This window comes from Argentina silus, assembly GCF_951799395.1.
Source record: "Argentina silus genome assembly, chromosome: 21".
In the NCBI taxonomy this organism is placed as follows: domain Eukaryota; kingdom Metazoa; phylum Chordata; class Actinopteri; order Argentiniformes; family Argentinidae; genus Argentina; species Argentina silus.
In genome coordinates, this window is record NC_139675.1 from 11692168 (window position 1) to 11713215 (window position 21048).

Sequence of the window (21048 nt, forward strand, 5' to 3'; positions counted from 1 at the left end):
GCCCCTAGGCCCCTGGGGCTTAAAGCTTGATCTGACCACTTGGGCCCAATTCAATGTCTGACTCTGAGGGTGAGAAGTGCCCAACTAAATTGCTTGAGACGTGGCAGGCAGTTAATCTGCAGTCAGTGTTCTCCAATGTTTTCGTGGCACTTCAGATTTTTTTGTTTGTTAACTTTGCCAGTGACAAACTGCCAGGGTGAGCGGACATTTTCCCTTTTAGGCAGAATAAAAAAATGAGCTGCGGAGTAGCATGTGCCAAAGAGATCTCAGCTCATTGTCACTTATGTCAATAGAGTCAGACCTTGTCAGACAGCTAGATTTTGACAATGTAGTGGATGATTTTGCGAGAAGGAAGGCAAGAAAGACACCAATATAGGAAAGCTGGGTGGGGGGGGGGGGGGGGGGGGGGGGGGGGGCTGGCTCCAAAAGACATATGCCCAGGGGCCTCACAGGACCATAATCCTCCCCTGGAGAGAGTGATTGTGAGAGTGAAAGTAGGAGAGAGAGATGGTGAGAGAGAATGAGAGAACCACTAATAAGCACTTTTGGAGGCCTGGCACTTGGTTCATGGAAGGTACTGTGAAAGAGAGAGAGAGTGGGAGAGAGAGTGGGAGAGAGAGTGAGAGAGAGAAAGGGGGGGGGGGGGGGCGGGGACAGAAAGACGCCCAGTGCTTACACAAGGTTTAGGAAGCCTTGGGGGGGGGAAAGAGAGAGAGAGAGAGAGAGAGAGAGAGAGAGACATACAAGGAGGGAGGGAGAGAAGTGGATTGTGTTCAATGGATGAGTGGCTAGAAGGCAGAGAGAGATAGACAGAACGAGAGGGAGAAAGAGAGATAGATAAGGAAAGGAGTTCAAAGTAAAATACAGAGCCAGCCAGCAGATCATAATTTGACAAGGCTGGAAGAACTTAAGATGCTTTAGGCTACTCTTTCAAACTGTTCTTTGAAGCCTTTTATTTAGGTTCAGGGTTATTTGAGGGCAACTTTTCAGAGTGAATATATGGTAGGGTCTAGCACCGTTTCCTCTTCTCCAGTTTGATCCAGATGCCCTTCTCTGGTCGGAGGATGAGCTCCCCTAGTGGCCGGAGGTCCTCGCGTTTCTGACACGCCTCCACGTTGAAGGAACGCAAGATGGACGCCAGAATCACCTTCTCCTCCATCATTGCAAAACGCTGACCTAGGAAGGGCGGGGACGAAGAGAAATTCCTGTCAACCATTGCTGATTCATTGATTATTGATTGAATTGAGTTGAATTGAGCAGACTGTAAGGAGGGTAGAGAGAGCATTATAGGACACATGTATCCAGAGTGTTTTGGTTTTCTGCATTCTTAAAAGGTTATTTGATTATGTTTCTTTGTTTTTATTTTCAAATTGCCAAACAGTGCTCAGTCAGCCATGCTCAACGTTCCGGTCTACTGCCTCTGTCAAGAGTGTTGACAAGAGCAGAGAGTAAGTAAAAGGGACACACACACACACACACACACACACACACACACACACACACACACACACACACACACACAAAGAGCACACACTAACAAATAAACACATCAATACAAACACAACAACAAAAACTTTCTTTCCAAGACAGCAATTTTTCCAAACAGAATGTTATTGTTGTCTCGTCTTGTTCCTTAGTTTGTTTGTCTGTGTTTCATGTTATTCATTTATTGTTCCCTGTTTATTTTTGTGTGTCTCTCACCTTATCTCTCGTTTCAGACACTTCACTACCTGCCCTTGAGTGTTTCCCACCTGTGTGTTCGTCTACCCCCCCCCCCCCCCCCCCCCCGATTGAATTCACCTGTTCCTCATCATCATTCCCTGTGTATTTAGTGTGTGTCTCCTCTGTCTCATTCCAAGTTCGTTTTTGTGCCTTAGTGTCAAAACGTCCCAGCGATGTTCATAGTGATTTCTTGTCTTCCTGGTTTTTGATCTTTGTAATTTTTTTCCGAGTTTGCCTTTTGCCTTTTCCCTGTTGGATTATCCGCCTCCTGTTTGACTGACTACCCCTGTACCATACCCTGCCTTGGCTACCCCTTTTTGGATATCTGCCTCTCTACGTATTGTTTACCTGTGTACCGAATCCTTTTTCTGGAATTAAAGGATTATTCTTTTGGGTTAAGCTTTTGTCCCGAGTCATGTGATTGAGTCCTCTGCCTTGGTCTACAGGCATTACAGTTGTGATTGAACCCAGAAATCCCCTCTTTCCTGTCCTCCTATTCTCACCAATGCAGTTGCGGAGTCCAGCGGAGAAAGGGATGAATGCGTACGGAGGTCTCCCCGCAGCGTTCTCCGGAAGGAACCGTTCAGGCTGGAAGGCCTCCGGGTCGGGGAAGTAGCGGGGGTCGCGGTGGAGGGCATAGGTCACGATGACAGCGTTGGTGCCTTCGAGCACCTCGAAGCCGTCTGTGGGCGCAGGAGCATCAGGTTAGTCATCAGCACCTAAAATACTGCAATGTCATGTCTGGGGCCAGGAGTTTTTTTTTTCCACAAACCACATGGCTAGGCCTCCCTTGAAAATAGAGATTCATATCTCAATGGGACTCACCTGGATACATACCGGACAATGACCTGACCAGGAAAGTCTAGGGACCAGAGTTCTTTCCTGGTCAAGTCAGGAAAGCCAGTCAACACAGGAAAAACTCAGGGCCCTAGTAAACTGTACATGATTAAATGTATCACGTGATCACCTAATTGTGCCAACCTATGTAGTTGCTTTACCAAACAATTAAATGGTTATGTGAATAGCTCTGTACTATAACAAACTCCTGCCTAAAAACAATGCCAAAATAGTTGAAGTTAAGTGACTATGATTCATCCTGAAAATCTCCACAGAAAATGCATTTAAATCTAGGATTAGGCTTAATCTGTGTCTGGGTAACTAAATGTCCTCATGTCTCTGCTGCCACCTACTGATGTGACAGTCTTCACAGATTTTGCGACCGAAGAAGGGGACGGAAGGGAACAGGCGGAGCGACTCCTTGACGACACACTCCAGGTAGCGCAGCTTCTTCAGATCCTCTGTGCTGATGGGCCGCTCAGACACACCTTAGCACGGGGGAAACAGGATGTTACACCCCACCTTGAATACACAGTTTAGCGGGGGTGGAGGGGGAGGGTGGGGGGGGGTGGGGACAGGAAAGGATATTACAGTACATCCTCATAATACTGGCAATGAAGACACTCATTATGGCCATAGTCATAAGAAAAAAAGATTCCGCTTTGGCTTGACGCATGTGTTTGGGGATACATTTGGGAAACATTAGCTTCTTTGTCAGTGTTTTCGACTGATACGGAGTGCGCACCTGCTACAGTGTACCCAGAGGGGCCCTAACAGTACACGTCACAGTGAACGGCATGCATGGCATGAGACATAATTCGCTCCGACTCGTTTTGGGTGAAATGCTATACCCTGTCCGCTCTGTGTGAACCCCCTCTGACCTGTGAGGGACTGAGCCATACAGGCCTGGGGGGGGGCCTGGAAAACGACTAGTGATGCCGTATAGTGAGACAGAGTAGGTGGTGATGGCAGAAGGGTTAGTGAGGGGCCAAGCTTCGATCATGTTCAGTTACCCCTCCGCTAGGTGGGTGGTGAGGTGAGGTGACCTGAGGGGAGAGGGGGAGGAAAGGTGGGGAGGAAAGGTGGGGAGAAGAGAGGGGAGAGGAGGGTAGAGGAGGAGAGAGAAGAAAAGAGAAGCGGTGAGAAGAGGAGAGAAGATGGCAAGGGCGGAGTTGGCATACCGAACACCTCATCCAGTTCTTGATGTACTTTCTTCTGTACCTCAGGATGAGACCCCAGGAGGTGAACAGTCCAGTTCATAGCGGCAGCTGTAGTGTCATGACCCTGCCAGAGGGGGCGATATAGAAATACATCTTTTAATATGGGTCAACAGACAGTTTAGTTTGTTTAAGCATTAACCTGACAGTCTAGATGGAATATTCCAGTGTTTGGAGATGACATGATGCCAATAACATCTTGTTATGTGGTCCTCTGCAGCTCAGTTGGTAGAGCATGGTGATAACAATGCTTAGGTTGTGGGTTCGAATCCCACTGGGACCATATAGACTGAAAAATGTATGCACTCACTGCACAATGTAAGTCGCTTTGGATAAAAGCGTCAGCTAAATGGCATATACACTCACCGGCCACTTTATTAGGTGTACCAGGTTGGACCCCCTTTTGCCTTCAGAACTGCCTTAATTCTTTGTGGCATAGATTCAACAAGGTGCTGGAAACATTCCTGAGATTTTGGTCCATATTGATATGATAGCATCACGCAGTTGCTGTAGATTTGTCGGCTGCACATCCATGATGCGAATCTCCCGTTCCACCACATCCCAAAGGTGCTCTATTGGATTGAGATCTGGTGACTGTGGAGGCCATTGGAGTACAGTGAACTCATTGTCATGTTCAAGAAACCAGTTTGAGATGATGTGAGCTTTGTGACATGGCACATTATCCTGCTGGAAGTAGCCATCAGAAAATGGTACACTGTGGTCATAAAGGGATGGACATGGTCAGCAACAATACTCAGGTAGGCTGTGGCATTTAAACGATGCTCAATTAGTACTAAGGGGCCCAAAGTGTGCCAAGAAAATATCCCCCACACCATTAGGCATTCGCGTTAACGAGCAGTTGTACCTAATAAAGTGGCCGGTGAGTGTATATATCATGTGAAGGCTACGATGTTGTGTGTCATTGAAGTCATGAACTCTGACCCTAAACATGAAGGTGTCCACTTCCTCCTGGATGTCCTGGTGGGTCAGCTTGTTGCCCTCCTCGTCCTCAGTCATTAGCAACATGTCCAGGAAGGCCCGCCTCTTCCTCATCCCCTGCTCCGGTTCGCTGTCCGACTCGGCGGAGGCGGTGTGCTCCGCCCTCTCGGAGATAACCTGGATCGTCACAAAAGGGAAAGGTACTGTAGCAGCAGGTCACTGGTGAATCTAATCTATGTGTAACAGAGTTGGTTCAGAGCCTGGGCTTTTAGCACAGTGGGTCTGTTGGTGCACGTTTCATCTGTATCAGAATGATTTCCCCGATACTACTCAACATCAGACAGATAGATCTTATCCAGGATCTCCAAAAATAATCTGGAGCATTCTGATCTAGATTAAACGTTTTGAAATACTGAGCCCAGGAGGAGGAGGGGCTCATTGTAATGCATGGAATGGAATGAGGAATGGTATCAAACACACATTAGCCCGTCCTCCGATTTCTGCCTCCACAAGCGTCCCCGATATACAGTATAGGTGACCCATGATGTTTCTGAATGGTAGTCATGGTAAGGACAATCGGTTTTTATTGAGATTTCTCATTTTTGTTTAAAATGCTATGGGGTTCAATGCAGATGAAGATGGGGGAGAGGGATTCACTTTGGACTAGACATGGCTTGAAGGTGAGCCCATTCCCAAGTTAGTGATGGCCTGTAAACTTTGACCACCCTACTCACCTTGGAGGTGAAGGAGTGTAGGACCTTGAGGGTCCTGTTGTGTTCTTGTCCCTCGCCAAAGCAGTTGTAGATAAAGTCTGACCAGAACCATGGCATCCTCTGTCTCCTACTGATGATGTCACTCATCCTGAGAGGGGGGTGAGGTATGAAGGGGGGGGGGGGGTCATTATCTCATTAGTCATTACAACCATGTGTTCAATTTCCTTCAATTTTTCTTTGTTGTCCGGAGGTCATTTAATATGCAGCATTCATGTGTTTACTCAAAAGCATTCATGTCTGAAACTACTTTAAAAGGCCGCAACACACACACACACACACACACACACACACACACACACACACACACACACACACTCAGACCAGTATTATGTACACAGTTGAGTGTTGACTCAGTGAATCAATACCACCCAGTGGATGATCCTGTAGTGTAGATACCCTGATGACATTGTTGATACCCCCTCTGCTTCAAAACAGCAAACTGCCTGTTTAGCTCTTGACTTGGTCTGGAGCATTTAATGAGCGGTACTTACTTGTACACACAGCGGACATACTCTGAGTCGTAGTTACTCTGTGCATAGATTTTCTTGCCCATTGCTGTCTCTGAAAGGTAATATCATAGTAATACAGAGATAAGCATCAACTTAGAATTCAAGAATAAATCTTACAATATGATTGGCTGAGTGATCATTCCACCATGTTGCCTCCACCTATCCAATCCTCTCAGATCTACAGAACCGCCAGGGGTATGGTGTAGAGGCTAGGGGGGTATGGGCTAAGGGTTAGGGTGGTGGGGTTAGGGGCTAGGGTGTAGTGGCTAGGGAGATATAGTCATTGGGACTCAACACAGATTATATCTAGCTAGGGCACAGGTTGAAAGAGCTGAAGGGTCCTAGGGTATAGGGTATAGGGTATAGGTGTTAAAGGATAGGGTGTAGTGAATAGGGTATAGGGTGTAGTGAATAGGGTATAGGGTGTAGTGGCGATGGGGCTGGTGGTCCATTTGGAACTCACCACAGATGATGTCGAGGGCACAGAAGGTGATGTGGTTGAAACAGTTGAAGACTCCGCCCCCGGCCTCGTTCTCCAGCTTGGCCACCAGCACCTCTGCCTGCTCGTTCATCACCTCCAGGAAGTCCGTCAGGATGGAGAAGTGGAAGGTGGGGGTCAGCATCTTACGACGGCGACGCCACTTGCCCCGGGTACTTGGGAGAAAGGGGGAGGGGCAGGTGGAGAGAATGAGAAAGAGATTGACATGATGGAGAGATAGAAAATGATGCAGATCTGGTGGATAAACCTTTTTTTTTTTCTTTTGGTATACAAGCACAAACACTTACAGTAAGATAACTAACTGAGTGTAACACCTTTCTCAGAGCCTCAAATCCAATGATCTGTTTGTGGACTCCTACCGTACCTGGTCAGAAGACCGGTGCCCAGCCATGGGTGTAGGAACCTGTAGAGGTAGGACTTGTCCATGTGAACTGGGTTGTTTAGAACTTTCTATGGATGACACAGTGGCATGGAAGCATCATGTGTGATGAGCTTTTTATTTATTTGTTTACATATCCCAAGGGGAAAATAATCATACACAGTGTTGTACAGTGGAAAAATGTATTGTTGTCTTGGTAAAGCAAAAAGACAACAAAAATGATAATACCTGTATTTGGTATAAAAGGAATGAAAAAGAGAAAAATAATAGATGATGTCATCATCTACCTGCTACACAGAGCTCACTCCCATTTAGATAAGGCTGACAGCACTGTGAGGGTTATGTTCTTCGACTTCTCCAGTGCATTGAACACCATACAGCCCTTACTACTTGCAGATAAGCTGTAGCAGTTGGCCAAAGTGTGTGTTGTTGAGCCTTATCTTGATTCTGAGACTATGTGACGTAAATACGAACTTGTTGACAGATGGCAGGCTTTCATCTCTGTTGTGTTACTGATACTTTGATGACAGAGACAAAACATTAGAGATATGTATATATTTGTGTATACAGTGTCCTGAGGAGGTAATGGGACAGTGAAGCATTGTTTCTTCTTTTGACTCTATCCTCCAAGAGTTTGGATTTTTAATCAAACAATTACCATGAGGTTGAAGTAGTGTGATGGTGTGTTCATATTGGTTTCATCATTTAGAAATGACAACACTTTTTATACATAGTCCCCCTGTTTCAGGGCACCAATCGTAATGGGACAGATCGGTCGTCAATCCTTTGCATACTGCCTGAAATCTGTGACCAATTGACCCCACCAGACGCTGGGTATCTTCTCTGGTGATGCTCAAAAATCTGAAGATTGACTTGACCAGTCAAGAACTTTCCACTTTTTGGCCCTGAAAGACTCCCTGGTTGCTATGGCAGTATTTTTGGGGTCATTGTCTTACGGTACGATGAAGCGTCATCCAATGAATTTGGAGGTATTTGCTTGTATTCGAGCAGACAAGATGTTTCTGGACACTTTAGAGTACATTCTGCTGCTGACAGTAACATCAGCAGTAACATCAATTAAGACAAGTTAGCCAGTTAACCACAGTACCTCCTCCACCATGTTTCACAGATGAGGTGGTATGCTGTAAATCTTGGGCAGATAATTCTTTCTTCATACTTTACACTTGCAATTACTCTGGTACATGATAATATTCATCTGAACTGTCCATAAGACCTTTTTCCAGTATAGAGCCAAAAAAATTAAAAATGCTTCAGTATCCCATTACTTATGCAGGACACTGTGTACAGTTCAACTGGTTCTGCTATAAGAACAGCTACATTATATGTGAGCTAAATAATCATATGTTGAGACCATATAACAATAAATTCCGATTTAAGGAGTGTACCTCGATGGTTTCAGCATGGTAGAGAACCACGCATGGCACTGGTCCAACCCAGAGCTTGAACAGGGGGGAATCCCGGAACCGGTTTGTGTAGTCCATGATCTGACAGAAGAAATCTGAAATCAAGATGCTTAGAGTCACAATACTGGCACTCCATATGACAAATCTGAATTGCTCTACTGCACAATCCTTCAAACGGTGCTGTATGTTTTCTGAATGTACTGTAGGAACCAGTTGTAAACAAAGCTGTCTTCACACATTCTTCTCCTCCTCCTTTCTTCTTTTCTCTTACCTCTAGAATTAGATTTGAACTGCAGTGTGTTCCCTACGAAGAGGTAGGTCCCTTCTAACTCCGGTATGGGCTTCATCACGTTCCATTGGTGCAGGTATCTACCCAGCAGCTGGTAGGTAGCGTAGGCCAGGATAGCCACAAAGATGCTCACTCCAAGGAGCCCCAGTGTAGAGGCTCCCAATACAAAAGGCATCTCTGGGCAGTGGGAACTAGGCTCTGGTAGACTACTAAGCAACCTCAGACTGGATATATGAGAGAGAGATCCACTGTTGCTGCTTGGCTATGCCTCCACCTCATTCGACATGGACTTTAATCTTGTCCTCTTCTCCCCTTTTGTTCTGTGCACTCTAACCCACTTCTGTTGGCCTGGACTTGAATCAGGAATGTATGCTAAAGTTCAGTTGGCTGTTAATTATTGTACCAAGGTGATATATTAAACCGGCTTCATTCACACTAGAGAGCCAAACCGAGCTGAAAGGAGCTGAGTTGTACTGGGCTGGGCTGGTTACGCATCCACCATAGTTACAACATTTTTGGCAATAACAATGTGAAAGGAACGTTTCCAAGCTAGCACAGTATCGTTCAGGTCAGCCCTATAGTGTATAAAACCTCAATGACCTGCGACGGTATATGTGTGCACAGGCTGTAGATTTGTTCCTCTACCTCATTCTCAGTGCATTATCTACTGTATATTTTGATGGTGAGTCAACTCACATATCCATAATTAATATTGACTTGGATTGAATATTGAGATAAGTGATATATAGAAGAGCTATGGGTCAGCACCATGGGAAGGTGCATGACATTTAACCAAATGTATTTGTTTATGTCACTCAAACCTGACACACATTTGAAAATATTAATAAAATGTGTAAATGTTCAAGGTGCAAATTATTTTAAGTAATTCAGTTATATACTGTTGTGTGTGTGTGTGTGTGTGTGTGTGTGTGTGTGTGTATTAGTATTATCTTTTATTTTATTTTAGAATTGTTTTAAACATACATATAAATTAGCCCAAATATGCTGCTTGGGTGCTTGCCCACTCTCCCCCTAGAAGCGAGGGGGCCTCCAAACTAGGCTAGTATCATTGTCCCACCAGGAGGTTGTTACTATATGCAACCAGTCTCACTGATGAGACGATGCAGCCATTCCAGTCTCACTGATGAGACGATGCAGCCATTCCAGTCTCACTGACGAGACTATGCAGCCATTCCAGTCTCACTGATGAGACGATGCAGCCATTCCAGTCTCACTGACGAGACTATGCAGCCATTCCAGTCTCACTGATGAGACGATGCAGCCAATGAGGACATAGACTATTTTCTTCGGTAACAAGCAAAAAAAAAAACGAAGCCCAACAATTGGATATCATTTATATTTTGGGACTGTTCAGGGCTGCACGAAGGCCACAGATCACGTCCCTCACTGGCCCGCAGCCCACAGATCGACCGGCCCACCGGGAATTCTCCCGGTGCTCCAGATGGCCAGTCCACTACTGCCGGGTAGGGAACTGCAGCAGTAGGCTACTGAAAGGAGGGATGAATATATTCCGGATAGACATGTTGAAGAATGGACAAGTGGACATATTTTGTTGATGGGACATTATTTGTAACAAGTCAACTTTAGGGCCTGTAACCCGACCTCTTAGGCAATAGTACAGAATACAGCGAGTCTCTGTAGAAATTGCTGCAATAGCATTAATATGGCATAATATAATTAACTGTTTAAAAAGGAAAGAAAATAGACAATCGTTAGTTATAGCTCATGAGAATGAAACACATCTCTCTGAATAGGGACAACTTTCCCTGAGAGGAGGGAAGGCAAGACACATTTAATCCCTCTGTCCTTGCTTTCTTAATCCACACAGCCTCCATCAATGCAGCACCAATTCTTCCCCTTCACCTTTATTCTCCTCTTTAATGAGCCAAGCCTAGTTCATTCCTTCTTCATTCAAGTTTTTAGGACTTTCAAAGTGCCTTGAACGCCAATGGCCTCTTGTCAGGGTCTCCTTGGTTCCTAGGCAGTCTGTTAAATGTTTAAAAGCAGGTGAACAAAGCTTAAATGGTCAATGTTCTAACTCTAGATGAAGGAGGTGATGTCACAGAGCCAAGGTTTTTGCTGACCCAATTTAGGACAGGGTAAGGGGATTTGGTTCAGTTTGTGTGAGGTTTATTCTTTATGATTTGGAAGTTGATACAGTTGTAAAGAATAGAATATCATAATTCATTATCCAATTTTATTGAAACTTCTAAAAATAGTAAAACCATGTTAAAAGTTCTAACATACAGATAGAGGAAACAATTTAGCCATAACTTCTAGAACATGCATGCATTTCTTTATCACCACTGACATCAGCCCTATTGATAAACGAGTTCAGTGCATTGATCATATCAACTCGTGGATGTGTCATAACTTTCTGCAAAGATCTTAATCATCGGAACAAAGGTCGAACGAGAGAAACTATGCACTAGCTTAAAGTCTCTAGCTCAAAACACTAAGCCCCTCGCAAAAAATCTTGGCGTACTTCTAGACCCTGATTTGAATTTTGAATCACACATCAGTAATATCACTAAAAACGCTTTTTATCACCTTAGACATATTGCCAAAGTGCAACCATTTCTCTCCCAGGCAGATACTGAGAGACTTATGCATGCATTTATCACTAACAGGTTCGATTACGGCAATGCTCTCTTCTCTGGTCTACCTAAAAAAATATATAAACAAGCTACAGATCATTCAGAATGCAGCAGCACGTGTATTGACCAAGACCAGACGAAGAACACACATCTCTCCTGTCTGAAAGTCTCTTTATTGGCTGCCTGTCAGTTTTACAATTGATTTCAAGACCCTTTTACTGGAATTCAAATCACTAAATGGTCTAGCGCCTGAATACCTGTCAGATATGCTTTCAGTTTGCAGTCCATCGAGACCTCTCAGGTCCTCTGACACTGGTCTTTTCGTCATACCCGGGGCGAGGACAAAGAAATACGGGGAGGCAGCTTTTCGTGTCTATGGTCCTCATCTCTGGAATAACCTACCTCATGAGCTTAAGGTGTCACAATCCATAAAAACTTTTAAAAGAAACCTCAAGACACACCTTTTTAGCTTAGCTTTCCCTGAATCCATTTGCACTTCTATTTTTGTTTTCTTTTTATTTACCATTATTTACTCTTAATCCATTATTATTTCTATTTCTATTCTGTTCTCTATGTATATATGTATGTATTTATGTGTGTATGCTTGTATGTTCTGTACTTATGTATTTTCAATTTTAGTTAAGCACCTTGTATTGCAATTTTGTATGAAAGGCGCTATATAAATAAAGCTTGATTGATTGATTGATTGATGCAAAACTCGTTGCAGTTCAGGCAAATAACCACTAGATGTCACAATGACACAAACAATAACAAGACAATAGTTTTAACAGTAACTTGGGACACAATCAAATATTTGAAGATGGTATGAAGATATATCCATCCCTCTAACAAACCTGAAATTACCTAAAAACAAACAAATAAACAAATAAACAAACCCATTCCCTGGTAAACACAGTGAATAATCCTTGGGTTTCTCCACTGGTTTAAATACACTTCCTTTTACATTCAAATAGTTGTGCTTTAATTATTCAGAGTGAGTGAGTGAGTATGTGACTAACTCTACTCACTCATTCCATCAAATGGGAGCTGTGGCTCACATACATGTGGAACTTACCTTCTCTTAGCAACTAAAGGCGAGAAACTCAGCCCCAGATATAAGTGCATTTCCTCTCTTTCAGCTGTCCCATGACAGCATTAAAAACAAATAAGTTCCCTGACTGACATTCTGAACTAATGTATTTCTGTGAGCTAAAATATCATATCCTACAAAGTGCACTTACTGACCGTAAATGAAATGACACTGAATAAGAGCCTCTTACACTCTCAGCCATTCAATGTGAGCATACAGAATTGTACCCTTCTAAGTGCACTGTGTTTCCCTGACAATCATGAATAAGCCCAACTTTCAAGTGCATTTCCTCCCGACACTCCCAACGGAGAACGCTTGGCCTACTGCACCCTATTGGTGGTACCCAGGGCGACACGGAGCCTCTGGCGGAAGGCAGGGATCCTCTCTCTCTGTAAGGGCCAGTCCAGGACGCAGCGGTGTCGTAGCATACCCCTCCGCAGCAGAAGGGACTGTGACAACCTGGATTCAGAATACATAATGATCATAGCGCACTTGAATTTAATTATTATGAGTTATCGTCATATACTTTACACTTGTATAGCCCTTTTCATATGATGCTGCAGCTCAAACTGTTTTTACAGATTGCCAATAACGTGGTTGTTGTGTTGATGAATCTACGCAAGAAGGCGGAGAACCAGGCATGTTTGTTTGATAGTTTGGCCGTCTAAGATGTTTTAATTGCTTTGTTATAGTAAGGTGAATAATTGTGATCATGCCGTCAGAGTATAAGAGGTTTGTACACATTGTGTTAAAGCAAAAGCATCTTATTGAACTCTGAGTCCTATATATATGTGAAGTTCCCAGATCCCAGAGCTCTTCTGAACCTGGATCACCGGGTCAAAATTGATATGCACTGATGAGGTGATTACTGTTTTACTAAAGTAAAGCAAGTAAGTACTTATAAGTATCTACCTGGTAAAGAGTGTGCTGTAAAATAAAGAAAAGGTAGTCAGACCTGTAGTCCTCTATGTCCTGAAGGAAGACCAGCACCACAGAGTCTCTGTTGTCCTCCATCACCTGGTGGAGAGCGTGATGGGCCTTAAATCTGGGGCGGGGGAAATATCAGTGAAAAAAAATCAGGAAATGAAAGCAATCGACCGCAGTCTCGAATCTTCTCATTTGATAGCCAGACAATATGGCTCAAAGGAATTTCCACTTCCACTGTAGTTGGTCCACATATCCTCATTTTGGTCGAAGCTTGTGTGATATGATTTCTTTCACTTTTTTTTACAAATATGAAGACACTATATATTGGTTTTACTCACTGTCGACACCATGGGTCCCTGAGAAGACTCTCGGTGATGACAAATATGATTTTCCTGGACCTCCTCATATTATCCACAATGGCCTCCAGCCTCGACTCTCCAGGCACGGCATCGCGATCCTCCAGAAAGAACTCATACCTTTCATTCTCTAGGGGCAGCAAGCTCCGCTCCACCCAGCCCCTGTCCTTCGCTGCGTGAATAACATAGGCGTCATACACAAATGCTCTCTCCTCCACAGAGTTGGCTTCACTTAACCCCAACGTTCTGTTGATTAGAATGTTCCAATAGAACTGGATCCTCCAACCCTGGAAATGGACTAGTAGCGCTGTCATCATCAGGGTTAAAACCGCGCTACTGGTCAGTATGTACAGCACCTGGAACGGAGTCATGTCCTTACAGGAGAGCGGGTCGAACTCCATGATGGTACGGTTGTAGTATAGCAGCGGTGTGTTACACATGTACTCGTCCCCAAGGCCGTGGACGGTGGCGTTGGTTCCATTCAGCCACTCCACAAACCAGAGGATGCTATCGCAGGTGCAGTCGTAGGGGTTATGGTCCATGACCAGCTGTTTAAGGTTGGCCAGCGCCGATCCAAACACCTTCTGTCTCACCGACGTGATCAGGTTCTTTTGGAGCATCAGAACTCGCAGCGACCCCAGGTCATCAAACACAGAGTCCTTGAGACGGTTGAGGATGTTACCATTGAGGCTGAGATAGCTGAGGTTGGTCAGCCCGCGCAGGGCTTCCCCAGGGATCTCGTCCAGGCCAGTGTAGTCCATATCCAGAGCTACCAGGCTGCTTAGCCCCCGGAGGAACAGCACCGGGCCCCCAGGGTTGGCACTCTTCCACACCCGCGCCAGGTTGTTGTGCTGCAGCTTCAGAACCTTTAGATGCTCCAGTCCCTCCAGCAGACCTGGATATGTATGTAGAGAGAGAGAGAAATAGACAAATAAGACAAATCAGTAAAATACAATGAATGTGCAGGGTGATGCAAGAAACATCAAAAGGGGTTTATGTTGTGGGCAACATAAACCAAGTATCAAAAGAAGAGATGTGGGTTATCAAGCATTATAATGACATTACATGAGCTGCCTTACTCAAATAAATCTATATCGTAGATAACAGAAAATCACCTGCATTGATGTTGGCTATGTTGTTGTTGCTAAGATCTAGGATGGTGAGGTTAGTCAGAGGCCTAAAGGGAGAGGGCTGAAGATCCAGGGTGCCAGTTAGAGACCTGCCCAGCATCAGGCTCCTCAGGTTGGGCACGTGGGCGAACGACGTCGGGGTCAGGGTGATCGTCTGGCGGTTGTTGGACAGGTAGATTTCCTGCACCTAATAGTAGTAGTACTAGAAAACTTAATTATCCCCAAAAATGAAATTGATTTTGTAGCATATCTTATTAAAAACAACAGATATTTAACAAGGGAAAAGGTTTAAATTACTATATTTGTTTAGCCTGTCAGTATTTATTTAGTAATTCCATTGTAAAATAAATAATAAATTCCTAGTTCTATTTCTTTTGACCCAATAATAACCAACGGTAACATGTACCTGGTTGAGGCCCTGGAACTCATTGCCCGTCAGGACCTGCTTGATAAAGTTCCAGCCCAGGAGGAGGGTGGTGAGGTTGGGCATCCTAGCGAAGGCTCCTGGACATAGCTTGATTATCGCTGTGGCCGTCAGGTTGAGGGTATGGAGCGGGGATTCTGCCAGTGACATAAATGTCTGATTGGTAATGGTTTTGAGTGACAAACATTTGCACCAACCCAGCTGGAGGTAGCGGAGACTCGTCAGACCCGCAAACGTATGCTCTGTGATCTCGTTGAACGTGGTGTGCTCCAGAATCAAACTCTCCAGTGCCCCCAGTGGCTGGAAGGAGAAGTTGTCAATAACAGGGTTTGCGGTGTGGCTTTTGACTAGCGCGCTCCGCAGGTTGAGCAGGGTAAGACCCCTCAGTCCTTTGAAGGTATCCTTGGTAAGATGTTTGAGGTTGTTATGTTCCAAGGACAGGACCTCCAGCATAGGTAGCCACTTGAAGGCCTCCTTCCCGATCTTAGATATACTGTTGTAGGACAGGTCCAGAGAGGTGAGGTTGGTCTTACCCAGGCCTTGGAAGGTGGTGTTGGTGACAGTAACTAGCAGTACCTTCTGAAGGGACAAGTGACGGATGGCAGTCCCAGACAGCTCTGTGCACAGTTTGGACAGCTGAGTGCTCAGTTTGCTCCCGTCCATGGTTAACTCCTGTATGCCTGCGATGGGCTTAAAGACACCTGCCTCAGTCTGCAATGAAACAAATATAATGGTTATATACAGTTAGGTCCATATATACTTGGACTCTGACACAATTTTTGTTATTTTAGCTGTTTACCAAAACATATTCAAGTTACAGTTACATATTAATATGGGCTTAAAGTGCAGACTCTCAGCTTTAATTTGAGGGTATTCACATCCAAATTTGGAGGAAGGGTTTAGGAATTACAGCTCTTTAATACGTAGCCCCCTCTTTTTCAAGGGACCAAAAGTAATTGGACAATTGACTCAAAAGCTGTTTCATGGACGTGTGGGCTATTCCTTCGTTATTTCTGTATCAATTAAGTAGGTAAAAGGTCTGAGTTGATTCCAAGTGTGGCATTTGCAGCTGGCGTTTGCATAATATATATATATATATATATATTAGTGCCACAAGATTACAAAGCATAGAGAGATACAGCAATTTGTTAACCATAGCATTGAATAGGCGGAATAGGTATGTTGGGCCCTGTTTAAAATATTGTAGGCCTCCATAGGCCTCAATGGTTGGTAATGGCAACCCAAGATGCTGACATGGGTCATAATGGGCCCCCGCCTAGGAAAAACAATCACTTGGGAAATACTGCTGCAAAGCCAAAACAGGAACAAGTGACCTTTTTTTTTTTTTTTACCATTTTACCATTCCTCATTTAAATGACCCAGTTTAACCAGAAGAACCAAGAAAAGATCATTTCATTTCCCATTTTATAACAGAATAGGAATAGAAAAAAAATAAACGTTATTATCCATTCAATGTGGATGTTTGCTTTTGGCATCACACGTGCTGTATTGCACAACACCTCATGAAACACATCAGAAGCCCTTCAGCATCAAGATGAGTTCTCTATCTCTAAATATGGATGCCAAGATGTATGGCATGAACAAAGAGGAAATGTGAGACATTAAAACAAATACAGCGGGTGAAATAAGTATTGAACACGTCACCATTTTTCTCAGTACATATATTTCCAAAGGTGCTATTGACATGACATTTTCACCAGATGTTGGTAACAACCCAAGTAATCCATACATACAAAGAAACCAAAAAAAATACATTCAGAAATTAAGTTGTGTGTAATAATGTGAAATGACACAGGGAAAAAGTATTGAAGACATGAAGAAAGGGAGGTGCAAAAAGGCATGGAAAGCCAAGACAACAATTGAAATCTATCAGTAATTAAAAAGCAATCCAGCCCCTTGTCAGTGCAAATTAATATCAGCTGGTTCAGTCCCAACTGATGGCGTACAAAAAGGTGTCATTGCCAAGGTGTCACACAAGACACATCTCATGATGGGTAAAAGCAAAGAGCTGTCTCAAGACCTTCGCAACCTAATTGTTGCAAGACATAACGATGGCATTTGTTACAGGCGCATTTCTAAGCTTCTGAATGTTCCAGTGAGCACTGTTGGGGCCATAATACGGAAGTGGAAAGACAATCATTTCACCATAAATTTGCCTCGATCAGGTGCTCCTCGCAAGATTTCTGACAGAGGAGTGAAAAGAATAATCAGAAGAGTTGTCCAAGAGACTGAAAAAATAGCATGTTGAAGCTCGTTTAAAGTTTGCTGCACAACATTTGGAAAAGCCAGTGAAATACTGGGAGAATATAGTGTGGTCAGATGAGAGCAAAATTGAACTGTTTGGATGCCATAATACACACCATGTTTGGAGGAGAAATGCCACTGCACATCACCCTAAAAACACCATACCAACAGTGAAGTTTGGAGGTGGGAACATCATGGTGTGGGGCTGCTTTTCAGCAAATGGTACTGGCAAACTTCACATAATTGAAGGAAGGATGAATGGGCAAATTTACCGAGACATTCTTGACCAAAATCTGCTGCCATCTACCAGGATGATGAAGATGAAACGAGGGTGGACATTTCAGCAAGACAATGATCCCAAACACACAGCCAAGGAAACTCTCAATTGGTTTCAAAGAAAGAAAATAAAGCTGGTAGAATGGCCCGGCCAATCACCTGACTTAAATCCCATTGAAAATCTATGGAAAGAACTGAAGATCCAAGATTCATAGAAGAGGCCCACAGAACCTTCAAGATTTGAAGACTGTTTGTGTGGAAGAATGGGCCAAAATCACACCAGAGCAATGCATGCGACTAGTTTCTCCATACAGGAGGCGTCTTGAAGCTGTCATTACCAACAAAGTATTAAATATATATCAGTAAGCGTGTAAAATACTTTTTCCCTGTGTCATTTCACATTATTACACGTAACTTAATTTCTGAATTTATTTGTTTTGGTTTCTTTGTATGTATGGATTACTTGGGTTGTTACCAACATCTGGTGATAATGTCATGTCAATAGTACCTTTGGAAATTTACTGAGAAAAATGGTGACGTGTTCAATACTTATTTCACCCGCTGTATATGATCAAAAGTAGCCTTTGTACCTTCTTCAGAGGCAGGCCAGACAAGTCGAGGGCTCGTAGAGAGGAGGAGTTACGGAAGTAGATGAAGTCATCGTGTCTCAGGGTAGATATTAAGTTGTACGCCAGGGACAGAGACTCCAGGGTGGGGAGCTGAGGATGGGAGCCCAGCTTGGCCGACATCAGGTTGTTTCTGGACACATTCAGTACCTTCAGATTCTGGTAAAAACATGAGAGGGGAATAGTTCAGATTTGATTAAGGTTTGCTCCACAAACCTTTTCTGCAGCCTTAGGTAGAAAGAAGGGTGGGGGAAAAACATCATCATTGTCATCATCATTGTCTATTCTATTCCATAACATCCTCCTCATCCTCATCTATCAAGATCTACCGTGGTTCACCATCATACTCATCCTAACCACATCCTCCACCACTTGCTCCTCCTAATCTCCATCTTCATCATCATCATCATCATCATCATCATCACCCTCACCATGACACTATGCCTACAGTACCTCGAGAGCAGAGAAGGGTTCTCCCTGTAGTTTCAGCCTGTTGCTCGCCAGGTTGAGCTCAGTTAGAGTGGAGCAGTGAATCAGGTCCTTCTCTGTCAACAGGTGAACCTCGTTCTTCTGGACGTTCAGGCTCCTCAGCAGAGCCAGGGTCTGACACACACCCTCCTCCAGCCTGGTCAGACTATAGGACGGATGGATGGATGGATGGATGGATGAAAGAGTAAAAAAAAGTCAGTGTGTGAATTAATGAATGAACAAGTGAATGGGTGGGCGAGCGAGTGAGTGAGGTGAGTGAGTGACCGAGTGACCAAAAGTGAACAAGTTATCGAACATATGAATGGAGCAGGTTATAGCACACAATGAGAAAGAAAAGCACGTCAGGTGTCCAACCTATTGTATCCCACGTCGAGGTGTAGGAGTCCAGGGTAGTGGACTAGTGTGTCTGCGGGCAGCCTCACCAGGCGGTTGTGGGACATATCCAGACTGGTGATGTTACTGGGCAGGTTAGAGGGGATCTCCTTCAGATTGAGGTGGCTGCAGTCTGCCCTGTCGCCATGGACCTGACAGGTCGACACACACAAGAACAACAACATGGCCTCTTAGGAAAAAAAATAGTTCCAAAAGGGCTCTCTCTGGTTTTCCTGTGGAAGAACCCTTAAGGGTTCCATGTACGGTAGAACCCTTTTGAGTTCCATATAGAACCCTTTTTAGTTCTAAGTATAACAGAATGTGTGTGAGTGTGTGAGTGTGTATCGTTGGATTAAAAGAAAAAAGACTGTGTACCTGGCAGGTAGAGGTCTTGTGAGAGGGGTGGCACAGACCGGGGCCAGGGATGAGACAGACCACCAGACAGCCAGCCAAGAGGGCGGGGATCATAACTGGATGATCCATGTAGACGGTCTAACCCTCTGGGGTTAGAAACTGTAATAGAAATGGAAATAGGGAAGAAACTACAAGAACGGGTTAGGTCAGGCTTCAGGCTACCTAGACATGAAACATGATTTAATGAACACTGAATGGATGTGAATGCATAAGCCTAATGGGTATGCATTAGTATACAACAATCAATTGTCATGTTTTACGGCTAGCTGTATACTGTGTTCTGACTGTAAGGTACAGTTCATGATGAGTCATTCAATAATAAGGAAAACAAAACACTCCTCCCTTTCAGTGGCATAGTTGTGACAGTGTGGGTCATGCTATGTCTTACAGTCGGTGCATTGTAACTTATTCAAATAACAATACATTTATTATACAGTACAATAATGCATGAATGTATTTACCAGATGTTGTTCATTGAGATGGTACTGTAGTTGCGTGTCTGTATGTTTTCACCCGAGTTGTATGAGGAGTTAAAAGTAATCCAAGGAAGCAGTAAAACAGGGACTGCAAGTAGTAGAGACATGGACAGCTGTGTGATATAAAAGGCGGGGGATAGCGAGCGTCATGTCGTGGTAACGCCGTGCCGTATCAGAGCAGGAGGAGTAGGCGGGCGCTGTTCGGTTATCGTTCCCAAAATTACGCAGGGTATCTGTGTTTCCTGTGTCGTTGGTCGCTTCCCATTTCTGCAGAAACGAAAGTGGCATGGGGAAATTGTGACGAGCAACTGTTAGTGAGAGTTCCATTCAAAGCAGTAGGCTACCAGCCCAGGTTCCCCACTTAAGTTGGATCACTCTACCACCTTTGCGCATTGAAGGATGCCACAGGCTCACCATGCTAAAGTTGTAGGCTACAAAGTTAATATGTATATTACATTTATGGCATTTAGCAGACGCCTTTATCCAAAGCGACTTCCAACAAATACATTTGTTTAAGTAAGTGAATCTATCCATCATATCGTATATCCATCGTATCCATCGTATATATTGTAGATACTATCCTGAGTAGTCATACTGTAACAGTAGGCTATACATTCCAAGTTAGTTGTTTGAGGAAACTGAGGAAACGTTTGAGAAACTGTTCTTGGGATCATTTCCACATAGACTTCACCAGAGGTGCACACTTTACATTTTCACTTCCATTCTCTTGCCAAACATATCACAACCAAGCTGATATTTCTCTGAAGGGTCACAAGCGTTAAATTAAAAACCTCAAATTGTTATACTATTTTCACAGTGATTGTGTGTATGTCTTAAATGTACTTCTATGATTGTAATTTAATTATAAACCTGATTTTCACACAGCCTGACATAGAAGTAGAGTTCTATTTATTGTATCCCTTTACCATTTCTGTTTTTGATCATCTTTAATGATGTTTTATCTTATTCAGCAGTCCATGTCCATCTTGAGCCAATA

General features: G+C 43.9%; 2 protein-coding genes across 2 annotated transcripts; both read right to left on the reverse strand.

The window, feature by feature from the left end:
* Positions 1 to 1009: 1009 nt before the first annotated feature.
* Positions 1010 to 9090, reverse strand: LOC310821229 (cytochrome P450 4V2-like; the record flags this gene model as incomplete). The annotated part of the gene is made up of 12 exons (XM_083693195.1): positions 1010 to 1176; positions 2226 to 2405; positions 2913 to 3047; positions 3741 to 3843; positions 4719 to 4892; positions 5450 to 5576; positions 5980 to 6049; positions 6461 to 6651; positions 6861 to 6946; positions 8282 to 8394; positions 8571 to 8812; positions 9080 to 9090. The coding sequence occupies 12 exons, from the start codon at positions 9088 to 9090 to the stop codon at positions 1010 to 1012; spliced, it is 1599 nt and encodes a 532-aa protein (XP_083549321.1).
* A 1701-nt stretch (positions 9091 to 10791) lies between these two features.
* On the reverse strand, positions 10792 to 20134 carry tlr3 (toll-like receptor 3). The gene is made up of 10 exons (XM_083693189.1): positions 20037 to 20134; positions 19537 to 19703; positions 19144 to 19313; positions 18754 to 18934; positions 18265 to 18459; positions 15116 to 15844; positions 14695 to 14896; positions 13562 to 14474; positions 13252 to 13341; positions 10792 to 12755 (listed from the first exon to the last, which is right to left on the reverse strand). The coding sequence occupies exons 2-10, from the start codon at positions 19642 to 19644 to the stop codon at positions 12617 to 12619; spliced, it is 2727 nt and encodes a 908-aa protein (XP_083549315.1). The 5' UTR covers positions 19645 to 19703; positions 20037 to 20134; the 3' UTR covers positions 10792 to 12616.
* Between the last annotated feature and the right edge of the window lie 914 nt (positions 20135 to 21048).